This window comes from Garra rufa, chromosome 24 (genome assembly GCF_049309525.1).
Source record: "Garra rufa chromosome 24, GarRuf1.0, whole genome shotgun sequence".
Classification (NCBI taxonomy): Eukaryota; Metazoa; Chordata; class Actinopteri; order Cypriniformes; family Cyprinidae; genus Garra; species Garra rufa.
In genome coordinates, this window is record NC_133384.1 from 25,122,777 (window position 1) to 25,149,231 (window position 26,455).

Below are 26,455 nucleotides of genomic sequence, written 5' to 3' on the forward strand. Positions count from 1 at the left end.
ATTTATCAAAGAATCCTGAAAAAATTTACTCAACAGTTTTAAATATTGATAATAAAAAAATGTTTCTTGAACAGCAAATCAGCATGATTTCTGAAGGATTGTGTGACAATGAAGACTGGAGTAATGACGCTGAAAATTTAAAATTGGTCACAGGAATAAATTACATTTTAAAATATATTCAAATAGAAAGCAGTTATTTTAAATAGTAAAAATATACAATATTACTGCTTTTGCTGTTTTTTGGATCAAATAAATGCAGGCTTTTAAAAAACTTCTTTAAAAAAGACTTCTTTAAAAAAACTAAAAATCTGGTAGTGTATTGTACTGCATTACTGAATTGCCTCTTCAAAAAATACTGGGGGACAAAAAAAACATTCTTGACAGGTTTCATGAAATTTTAAGTTTCATCAAAATATTTTAGTATAATACATTAGCAAATAACTTAAATTTGAGTCTATCTGGCCTCAGAAAACTGTAAAGTAATTGTTAGTGCATGTTATTTTGTATGTCCACAACACATACAAAGTTGTTATTTTAGTTTTCTTTGTACACAGTATTTTCGTAGCTTCATAACATTTTGGTTGAACCTCTGATGTCACATGGACTATTTTAACAATGTCCTTACTATCTTTCTGGGCCTTGAAAGTGTCAGTTGCATTGCTGTCTATGCAGGGTCAGAAAGCTCTAGGAGTTCATCAAAAATATCTTAATTTGTGTTTTGAAGGTCTTACGGGTTTGGAACAACATGACGGTGACATGACAGAATTTTCATATTTGGATAAACTATTCCTTTAACATACTGCTAAACAAGTCTTTTAATGATCCACATTCATATAAAGTCATACTAGTGGTTTTCCAGCCACATGAGGGTGACTAAGTGACGACAGCATGATTTTTGTTTGTTAGCTTGCTTTATAAATACTGTATCCACACTTCCTTACCAATGGCACTCGTTTGGAGTCCAGACTGGGTGTTGGTGCAGTCGAGTAGGTGTAGTTGAACAGCCTGTCAATCTTCCGTAAAGCCACACCCCCTCCCCTATCACTGATCTATGATAAAAGCCACAAAAAGTTTAGGATCAAGGCAATGCCATGCGTAGGTGTTTGCAAAGGACACTGATTCACAAACTGACCTTCACAGAGAGATCTTCCTTCCCCAGGGTCACTTTTGCTTTTATAAGAGGAAGACCCTCCTTACTGCCCTCGTGGAGCTCATTGGTGGCCCGCATCGCGTTCTGAAAACACAAACACAAGCTGTTACAGCAATACGTCAGAGCCTTGGGAAAAACACAAAAGATAAGGACTGCTAATTATTACATTGCGTAACACATGCCAGTACTTGATATAACAAATTTAAGATGTATCTGTACCTTAAACAATTCAAACAGCATGTGAAACAGGTGTGAGGGAACGTACACAGCCTGGATGGGTTTTTGAGGAGCCTTTGCTGCATAAAAAGCAACATATTGTAACATTTTGGAGCTCTGGAAGTATTAAATGAATTGGACATGAAGTAACTCTGAAAGAAACATTATATATTGAGATTTGAGAGAATAAGAAGGACTTGTACCATTGAATTCCTCTATTTTGAGTTCAGGGGCAGCTGAATAATATTGCTCACATACCATCTTGGCAGTCTCGTATGCATCTGAAAACAAAATCATGCTGAATCAGTGAAGCACAAAATCCAGGATATTTTTCATTCACTGCCATTCAAAAGTTTGGAGTTGGTAGGATTGTTTTGAAAGCACTCTCTTATGCTCACAAAGCTGCATTTATTTGATCAAAATACAATAAAATCAGTAATATTGTGAAATATTATTACAATTTAAAATAAATGGTTTCTGTTTGAATATATTTTGAAATGTAATTTATTCCTGTGATGCAAAGCTGAATTTTCAGCATCATTACTCCAGGCTTTTGGGTCAAATGATCCTTCAGAAATCATTCTAATATGCTGATTTGGTGCTCAAGAAACATTTATTATTATCAATGTTGAAAATGTGCTGCTTAATATTTTTGTGACACATTTTTGAATGTTCTTTGATAAATATAAAGGTTCAAAACAAGAGCATTTATTTTAAAATATACATCTTTTTAAACATTATACATGTCACTTTGGATAATGTGTGCACCCTGAATAAAAATATACATTAAAAAAATTAATTAAAAAAAAGTAAATAAATAAAAATCTTACACACCCCCAAACTTTTCAATGTTTCTGTTTGTGACAGAACAAAAAATAAAAACTCTTACCAGTCACCACCTCAGCAACATTGCAGTTGGGATCAATACTGCCAATGTGTTTTGGATGGGCTGGGTTGATGTCATTGCCAAAAAGGAGAGCTGTAATAAAGAGAAAAGCAATTGCGATAAAACTCGATGAAAATCTATGGACCAGTGAGTAGTGTTTTTTTAGCATCACATACTGTGCTGGTTGATGAGCATGCGAAAGGAGATTCGGTTGGTGTAGAAGCGGTCCAAAAAGTACTGGATGTTGGAGCTGGCGAATGGATCGAAACCAAACTTCTCTTTATATTCGATCACACCCTGGGCCATAGTCGGGACCACATCATTATGTCTGTTCCTGATCTCTATTAGAGTCTCCAGAAAGCTAGAAAAACATTGATAGGTTAAAAAAAGTTAATTATTTTTGTATAAAAATATTTTAAAATATATTACAATATTGAAAATTCTATGTGAGATTGATACGTTGGTTATTACTTTAATATTATGGTCTATAATAAAATTCTATATATTTATCATATTATATTATATTACACAACCAGTCAAAAGTTTTTGAACAGTAAGATTTTTGATGTTTTTTTTAAGAAGTCTCTTCTGCTAACCAAGCCTGCATTTATTTGATTCAAAATGCAGCAAAAGCATTATTATTGTGAAATATTTTTACTATTTAAAATAACTGTTTTCTATTTGAATATATTTTAAAATGGAATTTATTCCTGTGATCAAAGCTAAATTTACAGCATCATTACTCCAGTCTTTAGAAATGGTAGAAATTAGTACTTTTATTTAGCAAGGATGCTTTAAATTTATCAAAAGTGATGATAAAGACATTTATAATGTTGCAAAAGATTTCTATTTCTAATAAATGCTGTCCTTCTGAACTTTCTATTCATCAAAGTAACCTGAAAAAAATCTACTCTGCTGTTTTCAACATAATAATAATAATAGTAATAAATGTTTTTTGAGAAGCAATTCAAAATATTAGAATGATTTCTGAAGGATCATGTAACTGGAGTATTGATGCTAAAAATTCAACTTTGAAATCACAGGAATAAATTACATTTTAAAATATATTCAAATAGAAAACAGTTATTTCAAATAGTAAAAACATTTCAGAATTTTACTGTTTTATATAAACACAGGATTGGTGAGCAACATTAAAACATAAAAAAATCTTACAGTTCAAAAACTTTTGACTGGTATATTATGTATTATATATTATAACATATTAAATATATGTTGTAATATTAAAACTTTAAGTGAGCATTAGATAATGACAAAGTTAATCTAAATGTAAAAATAGAGGAAATTTCTAACACTGACCTAGAGCAAACTGTAAGTAAACCCAAATCTTTGCTCTAGTTTGTAGTTATTCAAGTCATTAAAAATATTTAGTATGAATAATAAATGCCATTGTACGTAGAAAAGGCATGCGAGTAGGATACTTCCTTTGTTTTTCGCTGACCCAGCATGCATATTTGTTCTTTTCCACTGTCAGGGCAGCTTTCAGTCACTATCTGATTCCTCTGTGCTCAACTTTGGCCTGAATTCACCTCGCGTGAAAATATAATAGCATGCAGTGCAACTGCCTGCAGAACAAGACCATCTAGATGGCTTACAAAAAGCAAAAAAAAAAAAAAAAAAAACATAAAAAATCCTACTTACTCATTCAGGGCATGTGGGTCTTCTGGCTTCCTGTTCTCAAACTCTAGCAGCTCGAAAAAACTTTGCATGTACCTGTGGAGAGATTTGACACGGCTCAGGCTTCAATGAAGCACGTGTATCTGACGTCCTCCATTTTCAACTCATTTATACTCACCATTTCTGCACCAGTTTGACTGAAGGTTGACTGAGGAGCCTGTCTGGCAGCAGATTGACCTCTCTCATAGTGTTAGCCAGACGCACCGGCAGCTCCTTCCGCAGGAACATGTAAGATGTTTTCTCACATGCATTATCCCTACCTGAAAATCCAGCAAGCAGAAACAAACAACTGAGAAAACAGGAGGGGCTGTCAGTGATTAATGATGGGAAAGTAGTGAAAAATGCTTTATCATCCATAAGTGAAACCCGAGACACCTGTTCAAAAGTTTACACCCTTGGCTCTTAATGCATTGTTTTTTTCTCTTTGAAGGATCAGTGAGTGTCTGAACCTTCTGTAATAGTTGCATATGAGTTCCTCAGTTGTCTCTAGTGTGAGAAGATGGATCTCAAATTGTCATTGTTAGAAAGGGTTCAAATACACAAAAATGCAGAAAAACCAAGAATTTGTGGGACCTGAAGGATTTTTCTGAAGAACAGCAGGCATTTTAAAATTTTTTAGGACAAACAAGGGACTCTTGAACAACTATCACTAAACAAAACAACAACAAAAAAAAACACAGCTGTGGATCATTCAGGTAACAACATAGTATTAAGAATCAAGTGTATGTAAACTTTTAAATGGGGTCATTTTTTTTAAAAAGTATTATTTTCTCTTGTGCATTACATGTAAACGTCTTTTGTGAAATATCTCAGGTCAGTATTAAATAAAAAACATTTTTAATTACGGTCAAATAATTAACATTTTGCAGATTCTGCAAGGTGTATGTAAACTGTTGACCTCAACTGTATTTAGCAAATACCCACTTGTTGTAGGCCTTCAGAGCACACCAATATGTTTCCTGCTGAAGCATCACAAGCAGGTTCAACTATCCCTATAATTTATTTAAGATTGTAACTAATATCATAATTAGCCTTGTTGCATAAGCTCTTCTTCTGACTCATGCCTTTATGACAGTCCCTTTTGTCCCTTTTTACTTGATGGACTGTTCACCCAAAAATTTTAATTCATAAAAACCTGTTATTTTTCCACAGTCATATGATTTAGGACGAGCTGTTGCGTTTGACGTCACCTAGGTGTAGCCTACATAGTGTTCATATAACACACTTCATATTGCATTTACATAAAGAGCCTCTCCCTCTTATTAAAGTACAGTTAGATTAACAGACAGTTATTTCATGTGCATGTTACAGTAATATTAGAATATGTGACCCTGGACCACAAAACCAAGCAATAGCCAAAAATACATTGTATGGGTCAAAATGATCGATTTTTCTTTTATGCCAAAAATCAAAGGGATATTAAGTAAAGATCATGTTCCATGAAGATATTTCGTAAATTTCCTACCGTAAATATATCAAAAAACTTTTTTATTAGTAATATGCATTGCTAAGAACTTTATTTGGACAACTTTTTCTCAATATTTAGATTTTTTGCACTCCAGATTTTCAAATAGTTTTATCTCGGCCAAATATTGTCCTATCCCATCAATTAAAAGCTTATTCAATTTAAATAATTTACCCTTATGACTGGTTTTGTGTACCAAGGTCACAAATATAGCATCAATGAATGTGTAACTGCTATTTCAACAATTTCTGAGTATAAACAACATCTTTAAATGTTGACTTTGGAAATTACTGTCATGCTGACATAAGCAATTTCCTCAATAACACAGGACTGAAACGTCCTGTTAACGTTTTCCTTCCCAAATGAACAAAGTTCTTGTTTACATTTGTACAATCGTCGGATTTGAACACTAAACGTACACTAAAACAATGAGGGTTTATAAAACATACTTAATTTATGAGGCAATCAATATAATCATGCTGCATCAAAAGTAACAAGTGCAGCTGTCAGTCAGTGACTGTCAGTATTCACGTGATGGATGCGCTCGCACTTACCGAATTCCAGAAACTGTTTTATTGACAGGGGCGATGGTGAAAACCGTGAATAATATTCTATCTTTGGAAAATGGTCCTTCAGAAGAAATGCGTACAGTCTCATTGTGAGGGAAAAATGTGAACCGACTGAGGCCAGAAGCTGTTTATGAGAAAAAGAAAAATCTTTATATTGGAATCATGGCAGGGAGCGTCCAAAGAGTAGAGCTGACCGCATCATCCGAATCCGAAAATTCACCTCCGTTTCATATTATTTCTATAACAGAACGCTAAATATGTATTCCTTGTGTTATCCCGCACGGCCACCGTTGCGCTAAACAGCACGTACACAAGAGCCAACACACAACCGAACTGATTTTAACCAGCGAGTGTTGTGATTGGCTAAGAGGAACACGGAAAAAAAGACTGTGCTTTGTAATTGGTCCATCCAGTTACCTAAATGAAACGCCTCTGTGGGATGTTAGGTTGCAGAACAGCGGTTCTGAGTTTTTTTTTAATGTCTTTTATGTTGTTTACATTTTGTATAGGCTATATCTTCCTGCAAAACCAACATTTAAAGCTCCATGTTAATTATTAATTCTGTGACCCACACTGACAACTTTCAATTTTTGGAAACAGGAACATCAGTTTGCATATAAATTACTGAATTAATAAATAAACCAGCCTAAGGGTCTGGTGGTCTTAACTGGTTTAGAATGGTTTACCTGGTCTCCCAGTCTGACCGACTGAAAAGTTGAGCATGAAAAAAGCCAAAGTTTGTACGTTTGTAAAGAAAGTCTGCTTTTCCTTTGTTTACAGCAAAGGAAAACCAATCTCCTCCTGGCTTATATCTAAATCCTCCGACATTTCTCTTCACAAATCTACATTTGGTACTTCTAATTTGTGACCGTGTTTTGTTTTGTTCTCTCCACTGTGTGTCACGTCCGTCGTCTGCTAAAATGCCACTCTCGTGTACACGCTGATATTTTTCTTACACAAACACGTCAATTTACTTTAGGGTGCCTTTATTAACCTCTCAGAGCCATGTGGAGCACTTTTTATGATGGATGGATGCACTTTATTAGACTTCAAAATCTCAACACCCATTCACTGCCATTATAAAGCATGGAGCAGCCAGGACATTTTTAATATAACTCCAATTGTATTTATCTGAAAGAAGAAAGACCATATACACCAAGGTTGGCTTGAGGGGGAGTAAATCATGAGGTAATTTTCATTTTTGGGTGTACTGTCCCTTTAAGTCATTTGTTCTATTATAATTGAGCACGACTTTTGTTATGTTACATTCCGCCACATGGGGCCTGTTTCAATAAGGAGGTTCAACCAACTCTGAGTTTAAACTTGAACTCTGAATTGACTTACCCTGAGATGGGAAACTCTGAGTTTTTGGTTTCAGAACAGCTGAACTAAGTTAGTTTAATCTACTCTGAGTAGGTTGACTCTGAGTTTAGTGCTTGCACCATGACTATGAAAAGCCCTGATCAATAGAGCTCCGAAATTATGATTCACCATGGCAACAGCTCCCGCCAAAAAGACCTCTGCATACTTCGAGCCAATGCTTAACTTTAATTCTTAATAATTATTAAGAATAGAATAATTTAATTATTAATAATTAGAATATCAAAGGTAAAAACTGACAGAACAATAAGTTAATGAACTATTCATTTTCATGGTATCCCACAGGCAAAAAAATAAAATTAAATAAAATTAAATAAAATAAAAAAATAAGAAGAATGAAACAGCTAAACATGAAGTATAAAAACATAATTCAACCAGGTAAAGCTTTAAGCATAAAGGGTTGATGGGTGTAGGCTACATGATTTTACTAATATTTGACATTAAAATATAATTCTGTGTCTATTTCAATTTGCAGCAGCTTTTTCCACATAGTCTAATGCTCTTTTCACATAATTAAATGTTCTCTAATCCAAACAGTTGCATTTCTTAATTAGATTAATGAAATGAACATTTGACGCCTACTCAGCCAACAGCAAGAAGGCTCAGATGAAGAGGAGATGGAAGTACTGGAAGAATGTTAAAATCCAACATGAAAAAGAATAAAAGTTGCATTTGTGCATTTAGGGAAAAAAAAGATGGCTGTGGTGGTGGTTATATATATAATTTATTTATTTATTTATTTTATTTTATTTAATTTTTTAAATTTTTTTTTGGCACTTTGACAGTGTCTGCATTATGAAAATATGTGCAATAAATTAATGCACCTAAAAAATGCTTTTCTTACTTAGTATTATTGTCTTGTTGTTCCAATTTAAAAAAAATCTAAAGATTCTTAAATCAAGATACATTTCTAAGAAAAATGTCTTTCTTTTTTCTGTCAAAAAGGTTTTTGAGGAATTCCAGGATTTTTCTCCATATTTCGATGGGAGCTAACGGGCCAAATTTCAGTTTCAATGCAGCTTCAAAGGGCTCTACATGATCCCAGCCAAGGAATAAGGGTCACTGGAAACTTGTAAAGCCCTTTGAAAGCTGTATTGAAACCCATTGGCTCTCATTGAAGTCCACTATATGGAGAAAAATCCTGGAATGTTTTCCTCAAAAACTTTAATTTGTTTTTGATTTGAAGAAAGAAAGACATGAACATCTTGGATTACATGGGGGTGAGTGAATTATCAGGAAATATTTTCTCTGGACGTGAAGTTGTCTTATATACTTAATTAAACATTTTGATTAAACTGTTCCATGTTCTTCATCATCACAGTATTTTAAATGTAATTGTGCTGTATTTCTTAAAAAAAGAGCTTAAATGTAAAATGTAAATTTAATATGGCATTTGTGCAGACTTTGTATTTTGTCTTTTAAATAAAACTGTTTATTTTTCACCTTGAGCATGCTTTGACACTTTATTGAACGTTTTTTTTTTTTATTGTAATGATTTGTAAATTAACAGTGTTTCTCTGTAGAACATTTAGTGCTTTCATTGTAAAAATCTAGGTAAAATCTGTCAAATAAGGGTTTTACACTGTAAAAAAAAAAAAAAAAACGGTTAAACGACTGGCAGCTACGGCTGCCAAACAAAAACCATAAAATTAAAGTAATATATCCCAATTGAAACAAGGAAAAAATCTGTTTTTTCTTTCTGTAAAACCTTTAATGAAAATCTCTGTAAATTACTATTTTTGCACTTTATTTCAATAATTTAATTTTTTTAAAAGGTGTTTATTTAATCTTTGTAAGTGTATTTTTCTTATTTTGCATATTATCTGCCAATTGGGTAAGAAAAATAATCTTGTTTCCATTTGCATTAAGATTATTTTTCTTGTTTTAAGTAAAATGCACTAAATTTATCAATTTATTTATTTATTTAAATTTATTTTTATTTATCATTCCAAAACACTCACTAAGAAAAGCATTTTTGAAGCATAAATGAATGAATGATGTATTTAAACATCACTTACACTTTAAAAAGGGGGAGGAGACCGAAAGAAACTCTGGGTTTACCGAAGAAAACCTGCTCCTGACCAGGTTTGATTCACAGAGTAAGTTACCAAGGTAACTGACTCTGAGTATAAGTTACCTCTCTTTCAGAAACAGGCTTGACTTACCCTGGTTTCTCAGGTTTGTTAAACCTCCCATTCTGAAACGGAAAACCCAGAGTTTCCCTTATTTCAGGGTTGACATACTCAGAGTTTTCACTTAACCTCCTTTCTGAAACGGGCCCATGATGGTATGGTTGCAAATGCGTGTATTGTGTTGCTTCTCAGTTGTGTGCAGATAACACTGTTATTTCAGTATTAGTTTTAAGTATATTCTAAGTTAGCTGTTATGTTTTCAGATTCATTTTAAGTTTAGTCATTTTGTTTAGTGACATTTTGCTTTTGTCATTTTATTATCATCACATAGCATTATTTTATATTATTTCATTTTTTATTTATCATTTCATTTTTTTTTATCCAGTTATTTCACCTTTATTTCAGTTACCTATTTTAATAGTTTTAGTTTAACATCATTAAACAAATGACATGATTATTGGAAAAATATGTATTCAAAGGTAGGAAGTAGGAAGACAGGTTTTATAGTACAATAGTACTATAAGACCATACAATTTAGCAACATAAATGAATCCTGACCTTTATACAATTCCAAAAGTCTTTTGTAGCCTGCCATCAAGCCATAGAAATGACGTTATCTCAGTTCATCAGGAATGTGCACCATGACTCACAAGATCTACTAATCCTTTGTAGCTGTGATTCCCCAGATTGACGCACCCAAAGAGTAAACATCAATATCAGGGCCCTCAAAGCCATGGACTCTACAGTCAAATTCTGCAGCCTAATAACTTGCAGCAACGTCCATAAAAAACAAAATATATGGCAAAATATTAGATACTAGTACACATGTATAGAAAATACCAAGCTAATGACCGTCATTGTTTACAAATTACTTTTTTTCAACAAACCAGGCTTGTATAACAAAATCTCAATCACACGCAACAGTCTGTTCATCTCAGGCAGTATTGATGGGTTTTTTTTAGGTAAGGACAGCCTTTGTCTCATCAACATCATCCAGATCTGGTATGGGGTCATACTGCCGTCTATATAAAACACGGGTCACTAATGTGATGATGAACATCTCCACAATCAACAGCTGCTGACTCATCACTGTGAAAAGAAATTGAGGGTGTTTTTAGGAACCATTAAAGGGACAATTCACCCCAAAATTAAAATTATTTACCTCATGTTTTACTCACCCTCAAGCCATCCTAGATGTATATAACTTTCTTCTTTCAGACGAATACAATCTGATTTATATTAAAAAATGTTCTGGCTCTTTCAAGCTTTATAATGGCAGTGAATGGGTGTTCAGACTTTGAAGTCCAAAAAACTGCCTGCATCCAAACATGATAAAAAGTACTCCACACAGCTCTAGGGATAATAAAGGCCTTCTGCAGCGAAGCATTGCACTTGTATAAGAAAAATATACATATTTAAAACTTTATAAACTGTAATCTCTAGCTTCCGTTAACTGACTTACACTCGTTCATGAGAAAGTGACGTTACAGCAGACGATATAGGCATAATGTAAGCTCCGGTGAGAATATGACAGTCTTGCAAGAAACAAGTTTTGTTTACAGCAAATAAAAAACTCCTTTTGGCTTATATCAAAATCCTCAGACATTTTTCTTTACAAATCCTAGTGTACGAGCCTGTGAGGTAATGTGTTATGTTTGTGCATTTGTTATCTCTTATTGGTTAATGAGGGGGTTGTACCCGCTGTATTGGTGTTTTTAAGCCATGGTCACGGGAGAGGGGTGTGGCCTATGGGGAAAGGGACACAGTTTTGAGACCGTGAGGGGAACTGTGTCCCTTTCCCCATAGGCCACACCCTGGCAGTTTTATAGAATTGCCTGAAGTTTTTACTCAAAATTCTATCCCTGTGAGTCAAGAAAACATACCAAAGCAGGATGATATCAGAAGATGGCCCTACTTGAATGATGTCCGGTTAGACTCCATTGAGGCCGAGGTGGATCTTTTGATAGGAGTCAATGTTCCTAAAGCAATGGAGCCTTTGAAGGTCATTAACAGCCAAGCGGATGGACCTTATGCAGTTCAAACTTGTCTGGGATGGCTTATTAATGGTCCTTTGAGCAATAGCTCAAATACGTATTGTGGTCAATCATATGTCACTTCTAATAGAATTTCGGTGGCCAGATTGGAGAGTTTATTGATTGATCAATACAACCAAGAGTTCTCAGAACGGATGTATGGTGAAAAGAAGGAACTTTCTTTTGAGGATAAGCAGTTTTTGTCCATTGCAAATGATTCTATTGAGATGCAAGATGGTCATTATAAGCTACGACTCCCCTTTAGAAAAGATGATGTTAACCTGCCGAATAATAGAGAAGTTGCTGAGCAAAGAATTCTTAGCCTTCTTAGAAGATTTAGGAAGGATGAAACATTCTTGAGAGATTATAAGGTCTTTATGAATGATATCCTTAAGAAGGGCTATGCTGAAAAGGTCCCTGATAAGGAGCTTCATAGAAGGGATGGAAGATTGTGGTACATTCCACACCATGGAATCTACCATAAGAAAAAAGGAAAGATCCGTGTGGTCTTTGATTGTACTTCTACCTTTCAGGGCACTTCTTTGAATTCTGAGCTGTTGCAAGGCCCAGACCTTATGAATACGCTTCTGGGTGTACTTCTCAGATTCCGTCAGGAGACTGTGGCGGTTATGGCAGACATTGAGGGAATGTTCCATCAAGTCAAAGTACCAAAAGAGGATAAAGATTTCCTAAGATTTTTGTGGTGGCCTGATGGGAACACAAATTATCCGTTAGCTGAGTATAGAATGACTGTACATCTCTTCGGGGCCGTTTCATCGCCAAGTTGTGCGAACTTCGCTCTTAAAAGGACTGCTGATGATAATGAAGGGAAGGTAGATGCTGAAGTGCTTAGCACCATTCGAAACAACTTTTATGTTGATGATTGTCTAAAATCTGTGCGGAATGAGAAATTGGCTGTGGATCTGGTACATGGGCTCCGAACAACATGTGCAACTGCTGGATTTAAATTAACAAAATGGGCCAGCAGTAGTCGATCAGTTCTTGCTACTATACCAGAGGAGGACCGAATCCAAGATCTTAAAATACTAGACCTCGAGAAGGATAAATTGCCTATGGAAAGAGCACTTGGCATACAATGGGACATGGAAGCCGACACTTTCTTCTTCAGAATTAATCCAAAATCGCATCATCCAACTAGTAGAAGAAACATCTTGTCAATAGTCAATTCAATTTTTGATCCGTTTGGGTTTCTTGCACCATTGACTCTTCCAGCTAAAAGAATAGTTCAAGAGCTGTGTCGAAGGAATCTTGGATGGGATGGAGATATCCCAACTAGTTTTGCACAGCAGTGGAATAATTGGTTGAGTGAGCTTGTGAAATTGTCAGACTTCAATATAGATAGATGTCTTAAACCTAAAGGGTTTGAAGAATCTTCAAGTGTACAGCTGCATCACTTTTGTGATGCCAGTGAGGTTGGTTTTGGCACAGCCAGCTATCTTAGGCTCATTAACGAGGAAGGATGCATTCATACAGCTCTCGTAATGGGCAAGGCGAGGGTTGCTCCTCTCAGAACCATCACTATTCCAAGGTTGGAACTTGCTGCCGCTGTTCTTGCAGTCCGTATGGACCGAATGCTGAAACAAGAACTTGAGTTGCCAATACAACACTCAATTTTCTGGACCGATAGCACTTCTGTACTTAAGTATATTTACAATGACAACAGAAGGTTTCAGACCTATGTGGCAAATCGAGTGAGCATCATACGAGATCTCTCACAAAAATCCCAATGGAAATATGTGCAGACAGCTCTTAATCCTGCAGATGATGCTTCGCGAGGAGTAGCAGCTAAAGCTTTTTGCAGTAGAGAACGATGGTTTAAAGGTCCAGATTTTTTGAGAGAGCCTGAAATCAATTGGCCAAATTTTAATCATGAATCATATACCATGGAGGACAACGATCCTGAACTCAAGAAAACTGTTGTTACATTCACTTCGACTGTTATACAGAATGAGGATTTCCTCATCGGTTTTATTGAAAGGTTCTCATCCTGGGATCGTCTGAAGAGGATGACTGCATGGATTTTGAAGTTCAAATTTGTCTTGGGACTTCTGAGTAAAAGGAGAAAGGAAATTTTGTTGTCCGTCTCTATAAAGAATGGTCAAGTCCATCAACAGCAAGTGGATAATTTGATGTCCAAGTACAAAAAACAACTTGGATCACAAACCTTATCCTTGACAGATCTTGAATATGCGGAGAAGGCTCTTGTGATTTATACCCAACAATGCTTCTTTGATGATGAAATAGCCTCTCTGAAGACAGGAAAATTTGTTAAAAGGAATAGTAAGATCTACAAGTTAGATCCAGTCTTTAGGGACGGTATATTAAGAGTCGGAGGAAGGTTAAGCAAGCTTGCCATGCCTGAAGAAATCTTACATCCTGCCATTCTCCCCAGGGATTGTCAGTTGTCAAAATTACTCTTGAATCATATTCATTCTAAGGTGGGTCATTGTGGAAGGAGCCAAATATTGTCTACACTTCGACAGAAATATTGGATTATCAAGGCAAATTCCGCTGCAAGAAGAATTATTCGTGAATGTGTGTTATGCCGGCGATGGAATTCTTCTGCCATGCACCAGAAGATGGGAGATCTTCCTATATGTCGCATTACACCGGACTTACCCCCTTTTACGCATGTGGGACTGGATTATTTTGGACCCATACAGGTAAGAAGAGGACGTAATCTAGCAAAAAGATATGGAGCCATTTTTACGTGCCTCATAAGCAGAGCAGTGCATCTTGAAGTAGTGATTTCACTGGATACCAACTCCTGTATCTCGGCTTTACGGAGATTTATCTGTCGAAGAGGACAAGTTAAGGAAATAGTCTCCGACAATGGAACAAATTTTATAGGAGCCGAACGAGAGTTAAAAAGGGCATTGGCTCAACTCAATACTTGCAAGATCCAGAATTCAATACTAGATGCTGGCATTAAATGGACTTTTAATCCTCCATATGGCTCCCATCATGGTGGTGCATGGGAAAGACTCATTCGTCTTATAAAAAGGATGCTTTACTCAACCATCGGACAACAGACTTTGGATGATGAGGGTTTGATCACATTACTCTGTGAAATCGAGTTCATTCTCAACGACCGACCTATTACAGTAGTCTCCGAAGATGTCAAAGATCCAGAAGCCTTAACTCCTAACCATCTTCTGTTACTAAAAGGCCAAGTTTCTTTGCCCCCTGGTGTTTTTGATGAAAATGACATTTATGCTAAAAGGAGATGGAGACAGATACAGTATATGGCTGATCTTTTTTGGAAACGTTGGACTAAAGAGTACCTTCCACTGATGCAAGAAAGACAGAAGTGGAACATAATAAAGAAGACTATCAAGCAAGGAGACATAGTGTTGATCATCGATGATACAGCTCCGCGAAATTCATGGCTTATGGGACGAATTGTGAATATCTATCCAGATAAGAAAGGGATTGTTCGTCGAGTTCAAGTCAAAACAAAGAATGGTACTGTGGAAAGACCTATCACTAAGCTGTGTCTTTTAATGGACAACTTATGATCTGAGATTGGCCTTAAATCTCTGTCTATGAACTTTTGCGAATGATGGACATTTTTCAGGCTCTTGAATGAACATTTAATAATTGCCCCTTTAGGCCAATTAGGGGCCGGAGTGTACGAGCCTGTGAGGTAATGTGTTATGTTTGTGCATTTGTTATCTCTTATTGGTTAATGAGGGGGTTGTACCCGCTGTATTGGTGTTTTTAAGCCATGGTCACGGGAGAGGGGTGTGGCCTATGGGGAAAGGGACACAGTTTTGAGACCGTGAGGGGAACTGTGTTGAGTCTCGTTTTTAATGTTGTATCAACAAACCATTGCTAATAAATAATGGAGTAAAAGGAACACGCGTCGACTGTGATTCCCCGGCGTGCTGGAAGGTCACGACACCTAGTTTTGTACTTCTAATTCATAACTGGTGTTTTGTTTTACTCTCTCCTATGCACTTCTGTGTTTATCACTTTATTATCTACTTTCCAATATAAATTTTTAAAATATTAATATTTTTCATATAGCCCACAAACACATTGATTTGCTTCAGAAGGCCTTTATTAACCCCCTGAGATGCATGGAGCACTTTTTATGATGTTTATATGCAGTTTTTTGGACTTCAAAATCGTAACACCCATTCACTGTCATTATGAAGCTTGGAAGTGCAAGAGCATTTTTTAATATAACGCTGATTGTTTTCGTCTGAAAGAAGAAAGTCATATACACCTCCCTCAAGCCATTCTAGGCGTATATGACTTTCTTTTGTCAGACAAATACAATCAGAGTTATATTAAAATATGTACTGGCTCTTCCAAACGTTAAAATGGCAGTGAATGGGTTTTGAGATTTTGAAGCAAAATAAAGTGCATCCATCCATCATAAAAAGTACTCCACACAGCTAATAAAGACCTTCTGAAGTAAACTGATGCATTTGTGTAAGAAAAATATCCATATTTAAAACTTTATAAACTGTAATCTCTAGCTTTCGCTCACTGTTGTATGCGCACTCACTTTACAGCACAGGAAACCCAGTCTCCTCTCGGCTTATAATGAAATCCTCCAACATTTTTCTTTACAAATCCACGTTTTGTACTTCCAATTCATAACTGTTTTTTTTTTTTTGCTCTCTCCTCATCTGCTGGAATGTCACTTTAGCATACAGTTACAAGTTATAAGATTACATTTATAAATTAGTTATAATTTATAAATATGGATATTTTTCTTACACAAGTGCATCGATTCACTTTAGAAGGCCTTTATTAACTGCCCAGAGCTGTGTGGATTGATTTTTATGATGGAGAATGCACTCTATTGGACTTGTTGAAATTTCAACACCCATTCACTGCCATTATAATGCTTGGAAGAGCCAGGACATTTTTTAATATAACTCTTATTGTATTTGTCTAAAAGAAGAAAGTCATTTACACCTAAGATAGCTGGAGGGTGAGTAAATCATAGGGTAATTTTCATTTTGATGAATACTATGATAATTTAACAGGATTGTTATGTTACATTCTGCCACATGATGGTACTCACAGTATCCACGGGCCTGGGACGGGTAGGGTGGCGCGCAGGCAATTGTGCCATTCATTGCCAGTATGTTGATGATAGCAGTTTGCAGCTGGCTGAGAATCAGCACCAACTACAGGCAGATATAATTGTTGAATCATTAATTCCAGCAATACTAAACACCAAGGATGTTTTAAAATGGCAAGAATAAAAAAAAAAACACACAAACCTGATACATGGCATATTTAGGGATTATTTTAAGGGTGCGTAATGCCACTCGCACATGCATGAACATGATTGCAACAGGCCAAAGGGCGATAATCATGATAACGCCTATAGAGCAGTTTATCCATAGGGCGGCGCCATTGGCTGAAACCTACAGACCAGAGAAAGAGACACTGTACTATAACATAAATAATAATAGTGTAAGAATGGGCGTGGAGTTTTGTACATTTCACAGGTGTGGCTTCCAGGCTTATCCTACTCTAGCTATTATTTAGCTGTACAAATTGTTTTGCTGCTTGATATTGCACAATGTTGTGTCTTATCATATTATTTTAACGTGTTATCTTATTACTGAACACAATGGTTTGTAGTGCAAACAGTTTTACCATTTACTGCACATTGTTTTTCTTCTCATTATTTCCCTATAGCAGATAATGAGCTGGAAGTCCCACCCATAGGCATACTTCTGCCTTGAAGAGAAAGGTGGATACCTACCTCAGCTAAGCTGAAGTTCCCATTTGTCCAGAGGACTATAGAAAGGATGGTTAAGACAAATTTCAGCAACGCAAACTGGTAGGACCCCAATTTCAATATGAACAGAGATCGTCTGAAAAAACAAAGCACAATATTTGAAGAAAATGCAACTATTTTGATTTCACTTGCCCATAGGTTTCACAATCAATTGTTTACATTAAGTTTGATAATGGACGTCTTACATAACACTGATTTAAAGCTAATGATTCCAGGAGCCGCAGACTGCTCCTTTCTTCCAGATAGCAAAGGGTGCAATGCCCTGAGGTGCCCATTTTAGGTTATGCACTAAGCATGATAAAAAACGCATGTTTGCAGAAGAGTTGAATGGCCAGAGGTGCATTCATCCTGCTGACATCCAGTCAAAGATATGTGCAATTAATTGCAAACTTCAGATGTCAGTTTCAGAATGTTTGTAATTTAGTTAATAATTCATTTATTTCTATCCACCTTTTTCCTTCTGTAAATTTTATAGATCTGGCTTCCAAATCACCTCGTTTTGCTGCTTAATATTGCAATTTGGTGTGTCTTACTATATTATGTATTAATGTTTTATTACTTAGGAACAGAGTGGTTTGTAGTGTTAACAGTTTTACCATTTACTGCACGTTGTTATTCTTGTTATTTCCCTATAGAAGATAATGAACCAGAAGTCTCACCCATAGGCTTACTTTCACTTTGAAGAAAAAGGTGGATACAGACTACTGTTTAGGCTGTTCATTTGGGTATTATGACACCCTAAAATTAATTTTTTTGTCATTAATCACTTATCCCCATGTCGTTCCAAACCCATAAAAGCTTCATTCATCTTCGGAACACAATTTAAGATATTTTGGATGAAAACTGGGAGCTTTGTGGCTGTCCCATTGACTGCCAAATAAATAACACTGTCAAGGGCCAGAAAAGTATGAAAGACATTGTCAAAATTGTCCATCTGTCATCAGTAGTTTAACCATAATTTTCCGAAGCTAAGAGAATACAGAACAAAGCTTTTTGGAACGACAAGGGGGGTGAGTGATTAATGACAAAATTTTCATTTTGGGGTGAAGTCACTCTTTAATATAATGTAAATCATGTCTATTACTGAAATATGTAGTAGAAAACCCATGAAAGACTTCTATTATTTAAGAAATCCACATTGTTTAATACATATTTTATTAGGGACTACATACTGATAACATACTGGTATCAGTCCTGTTGCTGTTTTTACCACAACACAGTTTTGAATACAAACTCTGATAATTAAATACTGATACGATGACCACAGCTACTGAGAGAGTTTAGAGGTAGCATTGGATATAAGTGTAGGCTTAAACCAAATGCTGTATCATTGATTTTTCCACACAAGGAGTCTAAACGCCACCGGATAGCGGTTGAAATCCATGCTGAGAAACTTTTTTAGTGGCTGCGGCATCATGAAAAGCACTGAAATGTTTACATCCCGCCAGAATGGCATTTAGCATTTCTTGTCTCTGCTGTTTGTAAGTTCTTTCAGTAGCTGTGGTCTACTAAAGCCTCTAAGGCATCAGGGCTGAAGTAGAGAGAACAAAGATGCAGGTCTTTAGGAAGTTTTATTTATCCACAGACATCTTCCCATTCTTTACTCCTCTTCTTATCGCTAGGAAAGCAGTGAAGACTTACATCGCTTTTCTTCTTGCCCTTCAACTGAAAAGTACAACCAAAAGCTGCACAATGTGGCATCATATCAGTATTTTTTTTTTAGAGTTTAGAGTAAAAATGCAACAGATTTTGAAGTAAAAACTGCAACAGATAGCGGCAGTAGCGGATGCAACCATTTCACGTCATTGAAATAATGGCACCCTCCTACCCTAGTCAAAAAACAGCTAAAACCTGCCTAAGCTGGTTTCAGCTGGTCAACCAGCCTGGTTTTAGCTGGTTAGGCTGGGAAACCAGCAAAAACTAGCTACTTCCAGCCTAAACCAGCTACGATCAACTAACCAGACTAGACTGGTTTTAGCTGGGTTTTTTTTCAGCAGGGTATAGTCCAAAATACACTATATTGCCAAAAGTATTGGGACAAACCCTTTCAGGGAACAGGTTTGACTACTTCAGTAATTTCCATGAGTATAAATCTTTTAGCAATTAATGATATTCTCTGTGTATAAGGCAAAGTTCAAAAAGAAATTATTAATTCAGTCAGTTTGGAAGAATTTGACGGATCTGCAGAAAGCAAAGTATTAATCCCAGCTGAAAACCTCCAGCGACTTTAAATGCAGTCCTTGTGCCAAATACTCCAAAACCAAAAACCAATGACATGGAAATTACTAAAGTAGTCAAGGCAGTTCATTAGAACGGGTTCGGTGCGTGTGTGCGTCGCACGGTTCAACGGTTCAACGCATGCGCAATGTAGCCTCGTGAGTGTCCTTTTTGTGCGAAATAAGAGGTGTGTGTAGACATACAGACAGTAAAAGTTGAGTGCTGCAGGTTACGTCACGTGTAGAAATGGCAAGTGGGAGAGATAAGTAAGGCTGCCCGGAGTTGGAGGATGCGCCAGCTATGATACGCTGTTCATCCAACTTGGCTGTGCTTTCAATTTTATTAAAGGAAAGGATGAAGCTGATTGGTTGGTTCATGTCACATGGCCTGCGGTGAGCTTGCGGAATTTTGAAAAGTTGAGATGTTTTTACCTTGATGCGGCGCGGACGCGCCTGGAAAAAACGCTTTCATTACGAGCGCGCATACCGCGCGTCTACATTTGAAATAACGAACTTGAGTGCACAAAAGACGCTTCATGTGAACGGCCCCTTAGCCAGGTCAGGTGTGTGGGAACATTTTGGATTTCATGATTTCATCTTCATTTTTCAGTTCATCTGAGAAGACATCACGCCAGTGTGTTGGTAGACATGCAAGTTAATTCTTCAGTTCAATCTTTATGTGCTAAAAAGGCACACAAATTCCTGGAGAGATACACATTGTCCTGTTTTTGCCAATAAATGAAAAGCATGTCATCAATGTCTTCTCTATTGCTGTATCAAATCTCCCCTAGCTTTCCTCAGAGATGGTCTCAATAATGTGCTTAAAGTCAAGTCCAAATCAGTTTGCGCATGATTACATGATATAACTTTTTTTTTTAATAATGTATCCTAAATTGTGGATAATCAAGCTACATTTCATATGCCAAAGTAAACTTCTGGAGTGTTAAAGATTAAAATGAAAAGTAAAAACAAGAACCGTACAGAACCGAAAACCGTGACCCTAAAACCGTGATACGAACCGAACCGTGGGTTTTGTGAACCGTACCACCCCTACTTAACACCCAGTGTTCCCTTTAAAATCTTCTTGGGTCTGATGGGATATAACAAGCACACTTTAAGGTTTGCTCACCGTGTGATGGGGACGTCTGGCAGACACGGGCAGCAGCAGCAGCAAGGTCCTGTGCTGATTTTCAACGACTTATTCTTTGAGCGACTGAGAAATGCATTGTCTCCTCCGACCTCTTCAATCATGAGAATCAGGAACTTGAAGACCACAATTGCGAAGTATCTGCCAATTAAGTCAGAAATATGTTCATTTGTTTCACACACCCACAAATTCACAAATTCCATTACAGAGTTATCTGTGACAGAAAAGTCATTTTTGAAGAGTGAAAACAATGCTTGACTGCTACTGAATTACATTTGTGACCCAAATCCACAAAACCAGTCATAAGGGTCAAATTTTCAAAGAAATGAATAAGCCTTCCACTGATGTATGGTTTGTTAGGACAGGACAATATTTAGCCGAGATACAACTATTTGAAAATCTGGAATCTGAGGGTGCAAAAAATAATCCAAATTTTGTGAAAATCGCCTTTAAAGTTGTCCAAATGAAGTTCTTAGCAATGCATATTACTAATCAAAAATTAAGTTTTGATATATTTACAGTAGAAAATTGACAAAATATCTTAATTGAACTTGATTTTGATTTAGATCTCATGCATTCCACACTGAGTGTGCACTACAAAGTACAGAGTGTTAAAAGTGAACTCACGTGGTTGATGTCATATCAGCGAACATTGTAGCCCTTGGAACCCACATGCCCAAACAAGACGTGGTAGCAATGACCTGAAAACGATAAAGATAGATATAATACCTTGCAGGAAGATGAACTTGAGACTCATAATCACTCATCCAGAAATGATGACTAACCGTACCATTACCTCGGTTACTGTCTGGGTGGGATACAGATAAAGTTCATATTTGACATGTCAGTTCTAATTAGGAGTGATGAATTATTAAGAAACTGTTTTCAAATAACAGATTGTAACATAACAGAAGAATAGGGAGGGGGTGAAAGCGATAAGATGAATAATAGAGCAGATAAAAAGGACTGTTTGACTGATACTGTTTTGACTGATACTCACCGGTGCTGCTCCAGTTACCCAAATGATCACGCTTTTCTTATTTGGAGGTACTTTCTTATAGATGTAGATGCATTCTTCAATGAAAACCAGCATGGACACTGTGGCCATGAATGTCAGCAAAGAGAAAATGACAATGCCAAAGATATCCAACTCTGAAGAACACAAACATCACTATCAGAAAATTCACATGGCTGGATCATTGTCATACTGCACTTGTTTAGCATTATCTTAACTATTTTAAAGAACTTTTTAAAACTACACTACCAGTCAAATGTTTTTGAACAGAAGTCTCTTCTGCTCACCAAGCCTGCATTTATTTGATTAAAAGGCAGTAATAGTGTGAAATATTTTTACTTAAAAATATTTAAAACTATTTATTTATTCCTTTGATCAAAGCTTACTTTCCAGCATCATTACTCCAGTCTTACATGTCACATGATCCTTTAGAAATCATTCTAATATGCTTATTTGCTGTTCAAGAAACATTTATCATTATAATTATCAATATTTAATACAGATGAGTTTTCAGGATTCTTTGATGACTAGAAAGATCCAAAGATTAACATTTATCTGAAATAAAAACACTTTTTGTAACATTATACACTATACCATTGAATCAAAAGTGATATAATGTTGCAAAATATTTCTATTTCAGATCAATTAAATCTGAAAAAAAAAAAAAAATCTACTCAGCTGTTTTCAACATAATAAAAATAAATGTTTTTTGAGCAGCATTATATCATATTAAAATGATATCCGAAGGATCATGTAACTGGAATAATAATTCTAAAAATTCAGCTTTGAAATCACAGGAATAACTTAGATTTTCAAATATATTTAAATAAAAAGCAGTTACATTAAATAGTAAAAATATTTCAAAATTTGACTGTTTTTGCTGTACTCTGGATCAAATAAATGCAGGTTTGGTGAGCAGAACAGACTTATTTTAAAAAAATATTAAAAATCTTCCTGTTCAAAAACTTTTGACTGGTAGTGTATTCATAAAGTAATTTATTATATTACATCGCATTCTTGCATTATACATAATGCATATATTAAATGTGGCAATTATATCATGTGATATGGAATTATTGACATCAAACCTGGCATTTTTCACCAATTAATCAATAAAATTTTTTTTCCCTTATTCAAAGCGATCACATTCTTTCAGAAACAGTGTTGGTATTGCCAACTAAAACTAAACAAGCTATTAAAATATTGTATATGTATTTAAAAAAAAAATAACATAAAAATTACTAAAATTAAAATAATTATTTGAAATAATTAAAACAATAATAAAATCTGTTCCAGGCATGTGACATAAAAGGTCAACACTATAGATTCCTATTTTATAGCTTCCCAAAATGTTTTATAACCATCATAACCTTCTCCTTTGAGTATTTTTATTACCATATAAAAAAAACACAGCATGCTATCTATTTATCAAACAATACCTTTACCTGAATAAATATGGGTATGGCCATCAAATGACTGTAAATAATGTACAAAAATATAAAAATAAAACTAATTCAATATAGAAATTGTAAATAAATGTACAAATAATATTTTAAGCTTAGTTGTCCCAATTTACCAGAAGTAATAAATGTAATAATTTTATTTTACTACTTTTAGTACAATGAAAACACTGAAATAATCAATTCTAGACTTATAGAAACAAAATGTGTTTCTCTTTGAAACCTTATAAATCACTTCCTAACTATCCATGTGTTTTCAGTCAGACTCAAGTACACTGGAAAAATCCAGTGTTAATTGGGAATTTCAGGAATAACGGTTTCACAACCTTGCAACCCCATATGCTGTGCTGTGTGTGGGACGTCAATCCATACCAGCCCATGCATGCTGAAGCCATTTTCGATTACATCGCTTATTACACAAACATTTTAATGACACTTTTTTTTTTTTACACAAACCAGGTGCCTGTCATTTTATTCTGTTAACTGATGTGATGTTACCTAACTTAACCATTTCCCAGCTGCCCTCCAAAAGCCTTCGTCAATCAGGGTGCATGCACTTTCTTGTAAGCCATTTTAAAAAGAACACATCTGCCTAACACATAATTGTACATGTTTACAGTTCGTCTCAGGACAAATCAACCCTTGCGTTTACAATCACGGATGTTACTCTATCAACCTTTCCTCTACTACAAGTCTGAGTAAAGGTGAGGAGTATTAAAACAAGAATGTGGCTTTGACACACATATATTGCAATACAGTTGAGTGCAACAACATGGAAAGAACTCACATTAGCGCAATCCAACATTATCAAAACTGCTATGCGAACTCAAGTTCAGGAGCAATGAACCACAGGACAATCCATTCTTAGGAAAGCAGTGCAAGATATTAACTATTGGTTTTCATTGGCTTTTTTTTACTTTATGAGTTTTTATGACCATATGTGTCTCTGGACCACAAAACCAGTCATAAGGGTCCATTTTTTCAGAAATTGAGATTTATACATCACATGAAAGCTGAATAAATATGCTTTCTATTGATGTATGTTTGATAGGATAGGACAATATTTGGCTGAGATACAACTATTTGAAAATCTGTAATCTGCGGGTGCAAAAAAATCTAAATATTGAGAGCATCAGCAATGCATATTACTAATCAAAAATTAAGTTTTGATATATTTATGGTAGAAAATTGACAAAATATTTTCATGGAACATGAAAATCGATCATTTTGACCCATACAATGTATTTTTGGCTACTGCTACAAATATACTTGGTGCTACTTAAGGTTTTGTGGTCCAGGGTCACTTATAAAAACACAGCATGCCATTAATAATCAATGCTTTTATCTGAAAAATTAAGGTGTGGTCATCAAATTTCAAACTCAAAAGTAACTGTAAATAATCCACAAGATATCTTAAAAGACAAAAAATGTATGTAAATGCTGGTTTTTGGGGTAGTAATAATAATAATAATAATAATAATATTTAAGAATAATACCTAAATACATTATTCAAGAAAACAGTTATTTTTGCCAATTTGAAGACTGTTGGCTATATTATTTAGATAATATGTGACCCTTGACCACAAAACCAGCTCAGGTATATTTATAGCAATAGCAAAAAATACATTGTATGGGTCAAAATGATAGATTTTTCTTGTATGCCAAAAATCATTAGGATATTAAGTAAAGATCATGTTCCATGAAGATGTAAATTTCTTACCGCAAATATATCAAAACTTAATATTTGTTTAGTAACATGCATTGCTAAGAACTTAATGTGAACAACTTTAAAGGCAATTTTCTTAATATTTTAAATTTGTGCACCCCTCAGATTCCTGATTTGCATAGTTGTATCTCAGCTAACGGAAAATTCATTCAACTTTGAGATTATGTACAAATCTCAATTTCAAAACATTGACCCTTACGACTAGTTTTGTGGTCCAGGGTCACATCTGAAAACTATTGATTTATGTTTTGCATTTAAATAGTAAAATTCGGTATAATTTTCACAGTTCCACAGTTATTGTTACTAAAGTAAACGGTAGATAATACTATTACCTCAGCAGAATTGTGCTAGTTCGTATTTTCACCTATTCACATTAATAATAACAAAGATTATACGGTATACGAGCAACTTTATGGTTGACAGCCGTTCTAAACACAACAAGCTTAACGTAAATTGACATTAGGGAGCATCTTTAGGTAAAAATAACAAATTAAAGATACTTACGCATAATAACATCCATAGAGTACGGAGCCTCTTGTCGGCATCGCGGATCAAAAAGTGTGAAATTGGACATTTCCATCTTGACAATCAGCGTTTATTTACGAGATCCAAGGCAAAGTGTAATCCGTCAAAACCCCACTGTCCTTACCACCTGTTAGTTTCAGCATGCATGAAACTAATAAACTGAGAAGGCAGGCTGGTGTTTAGTAAAGGAATCCCTGCTCCCTAGCAATCCCAGCACTTGTTAAAGGGGCCGCCCATGCAAGGGGTAAATATTGATGGATCTGACCAATGAAAATACTACGCTCTCATCCGACTACACTGCGCCTGCGCAATAGCGGCACACTCGCTTTCTCACACACTCAGATGGGTGTTCTACTATTTTTTACAGTCTGTGGTGTTATATCAGCGCGGAACGAGAGCAGAATAACTCCCAAATACGATCAAATGAATGGGTAAAGTATAGGATAGACATTTTATCTATATTAACTTAAAAAGTGTTAATATTAGACACTATAATTGAACGTCAGTGTATAAAAAAAGATAATCTGAGGGTGCAAAAAAATCTAAATATTGAGAAAACCACCTTTAAAGTTGTTCAAATGAAGTTCTTAGCAATGCATATTACTACTCAAAAAGTTTTGACATATTTACGGTAAGAAATGTACAAAATATCTTCATGAAACACGATCTTCACTTAATATCCTAATGATTTTTCAGCATTAAAAATAAAATGCGATCATTTTGACCCATACAATGTATTTTTGGCTATTGCTACAAATATACCTGTGCTAGTTAAGTTAAGTTAAGTTTTGTGGTCAAGGGTCACAGTTGTGGAATTTTTGGCTTCCATTGCATGTTTCCTTCTTGATTTCTACTGAAATCACAGATAAATCTGTTGTGGGAATGGATGAACGGATAGAATTTTATACAGACAGATAGTAGTCACACTATTTGCAATCGAAAGAAAAACTAAGACACACGTGTGTTAGGACAGGCTTCAACAATAACTTAAGGAGTTTAACTTTAAGGAGGATTTAGGTCAAGTTAGGTTAACTTTAGACAGACCAAAG

General features: G+C 35.4%; 2 protein-coding genes across 2 annotated transcripts in view; both read right to left on the minus strand.

Moving 5' to 3' along the window:
* The window catches only part of LOC141300257 (pyruvate dehydrogenase (acetyl-transferring) kinase isozyme 3, mitochondrial-like), an 18,728-nt gene extending 11,791 nt beyond the window's left edge, over positions 1-6,937 (minus strand). The window contains exons 1-9 of the mRNA XM_073830579.1: positions 5,967-6,937; positions 4,066-4,207; positions 3,912-3,983; positions 2,429-2,613; positions 2,256-2,345; positions 1,570-1,647; positions 1,370-1,446; positions 1,133-1,234; positions 942-1,049 (exon numbers count right to left, since the gene is read on the minus strand). Coding sequence (XP_073686680.1) covers positions 942-1,049; positions 1,133-1,234; positions 1,370-1,446; positions 1,570-1,647; positions 2,256-2,345; positions 2,429-2,613; positions 3,912-3,983; positions 4,066-4,207; positions 5,967-6,069 — 957 coding nt within the window. The 5' untranslated portion in view covers positions 6,070-6,937. The remainder of the gene's footprint in view (positions 1-941; positions 1,050-1,132; positions 1,235-1,369; positions 1,447-1,569; positions 1,648-2,255; positions 2,346-2,428; positions 2,614-3,911; positions 3,984-4,065; positions 4,208-5,966) is intronic.
* A 3,010-nt stretch (positions 6,938-9,947) lies between these two features.
* On the minus strand, positions 9,948-25,614 carry LOC141300499 (organic solute transporter subunit alpha-like). Its single transcript, XM_073830788.1, has 8 exons — positions 25,386-25,614; positions 21,681-21,832; positions 21,308-21,381; positions 20,663-20,821; positions 17,282-17,393; positions 16,791-16,937; positions 16,589-16,694; positions 9,948-10,582 (listed from the first exon to the last, which is right to left on the minus strand). The coding sequence occupies exons 1-8, from the start codon at positions 25,459-25,461 to the stop codon at positions 10,452-10,454; spliced, it is 957 nt and encodes a 318-aa protein (XP_073686889.1). The 5' UTR covers positions 25,462-25,614; the 3' UTR covers positions 9,948-10,451.
* Positions 25,615-26,455: the final 841 nt, after the last annotated feature.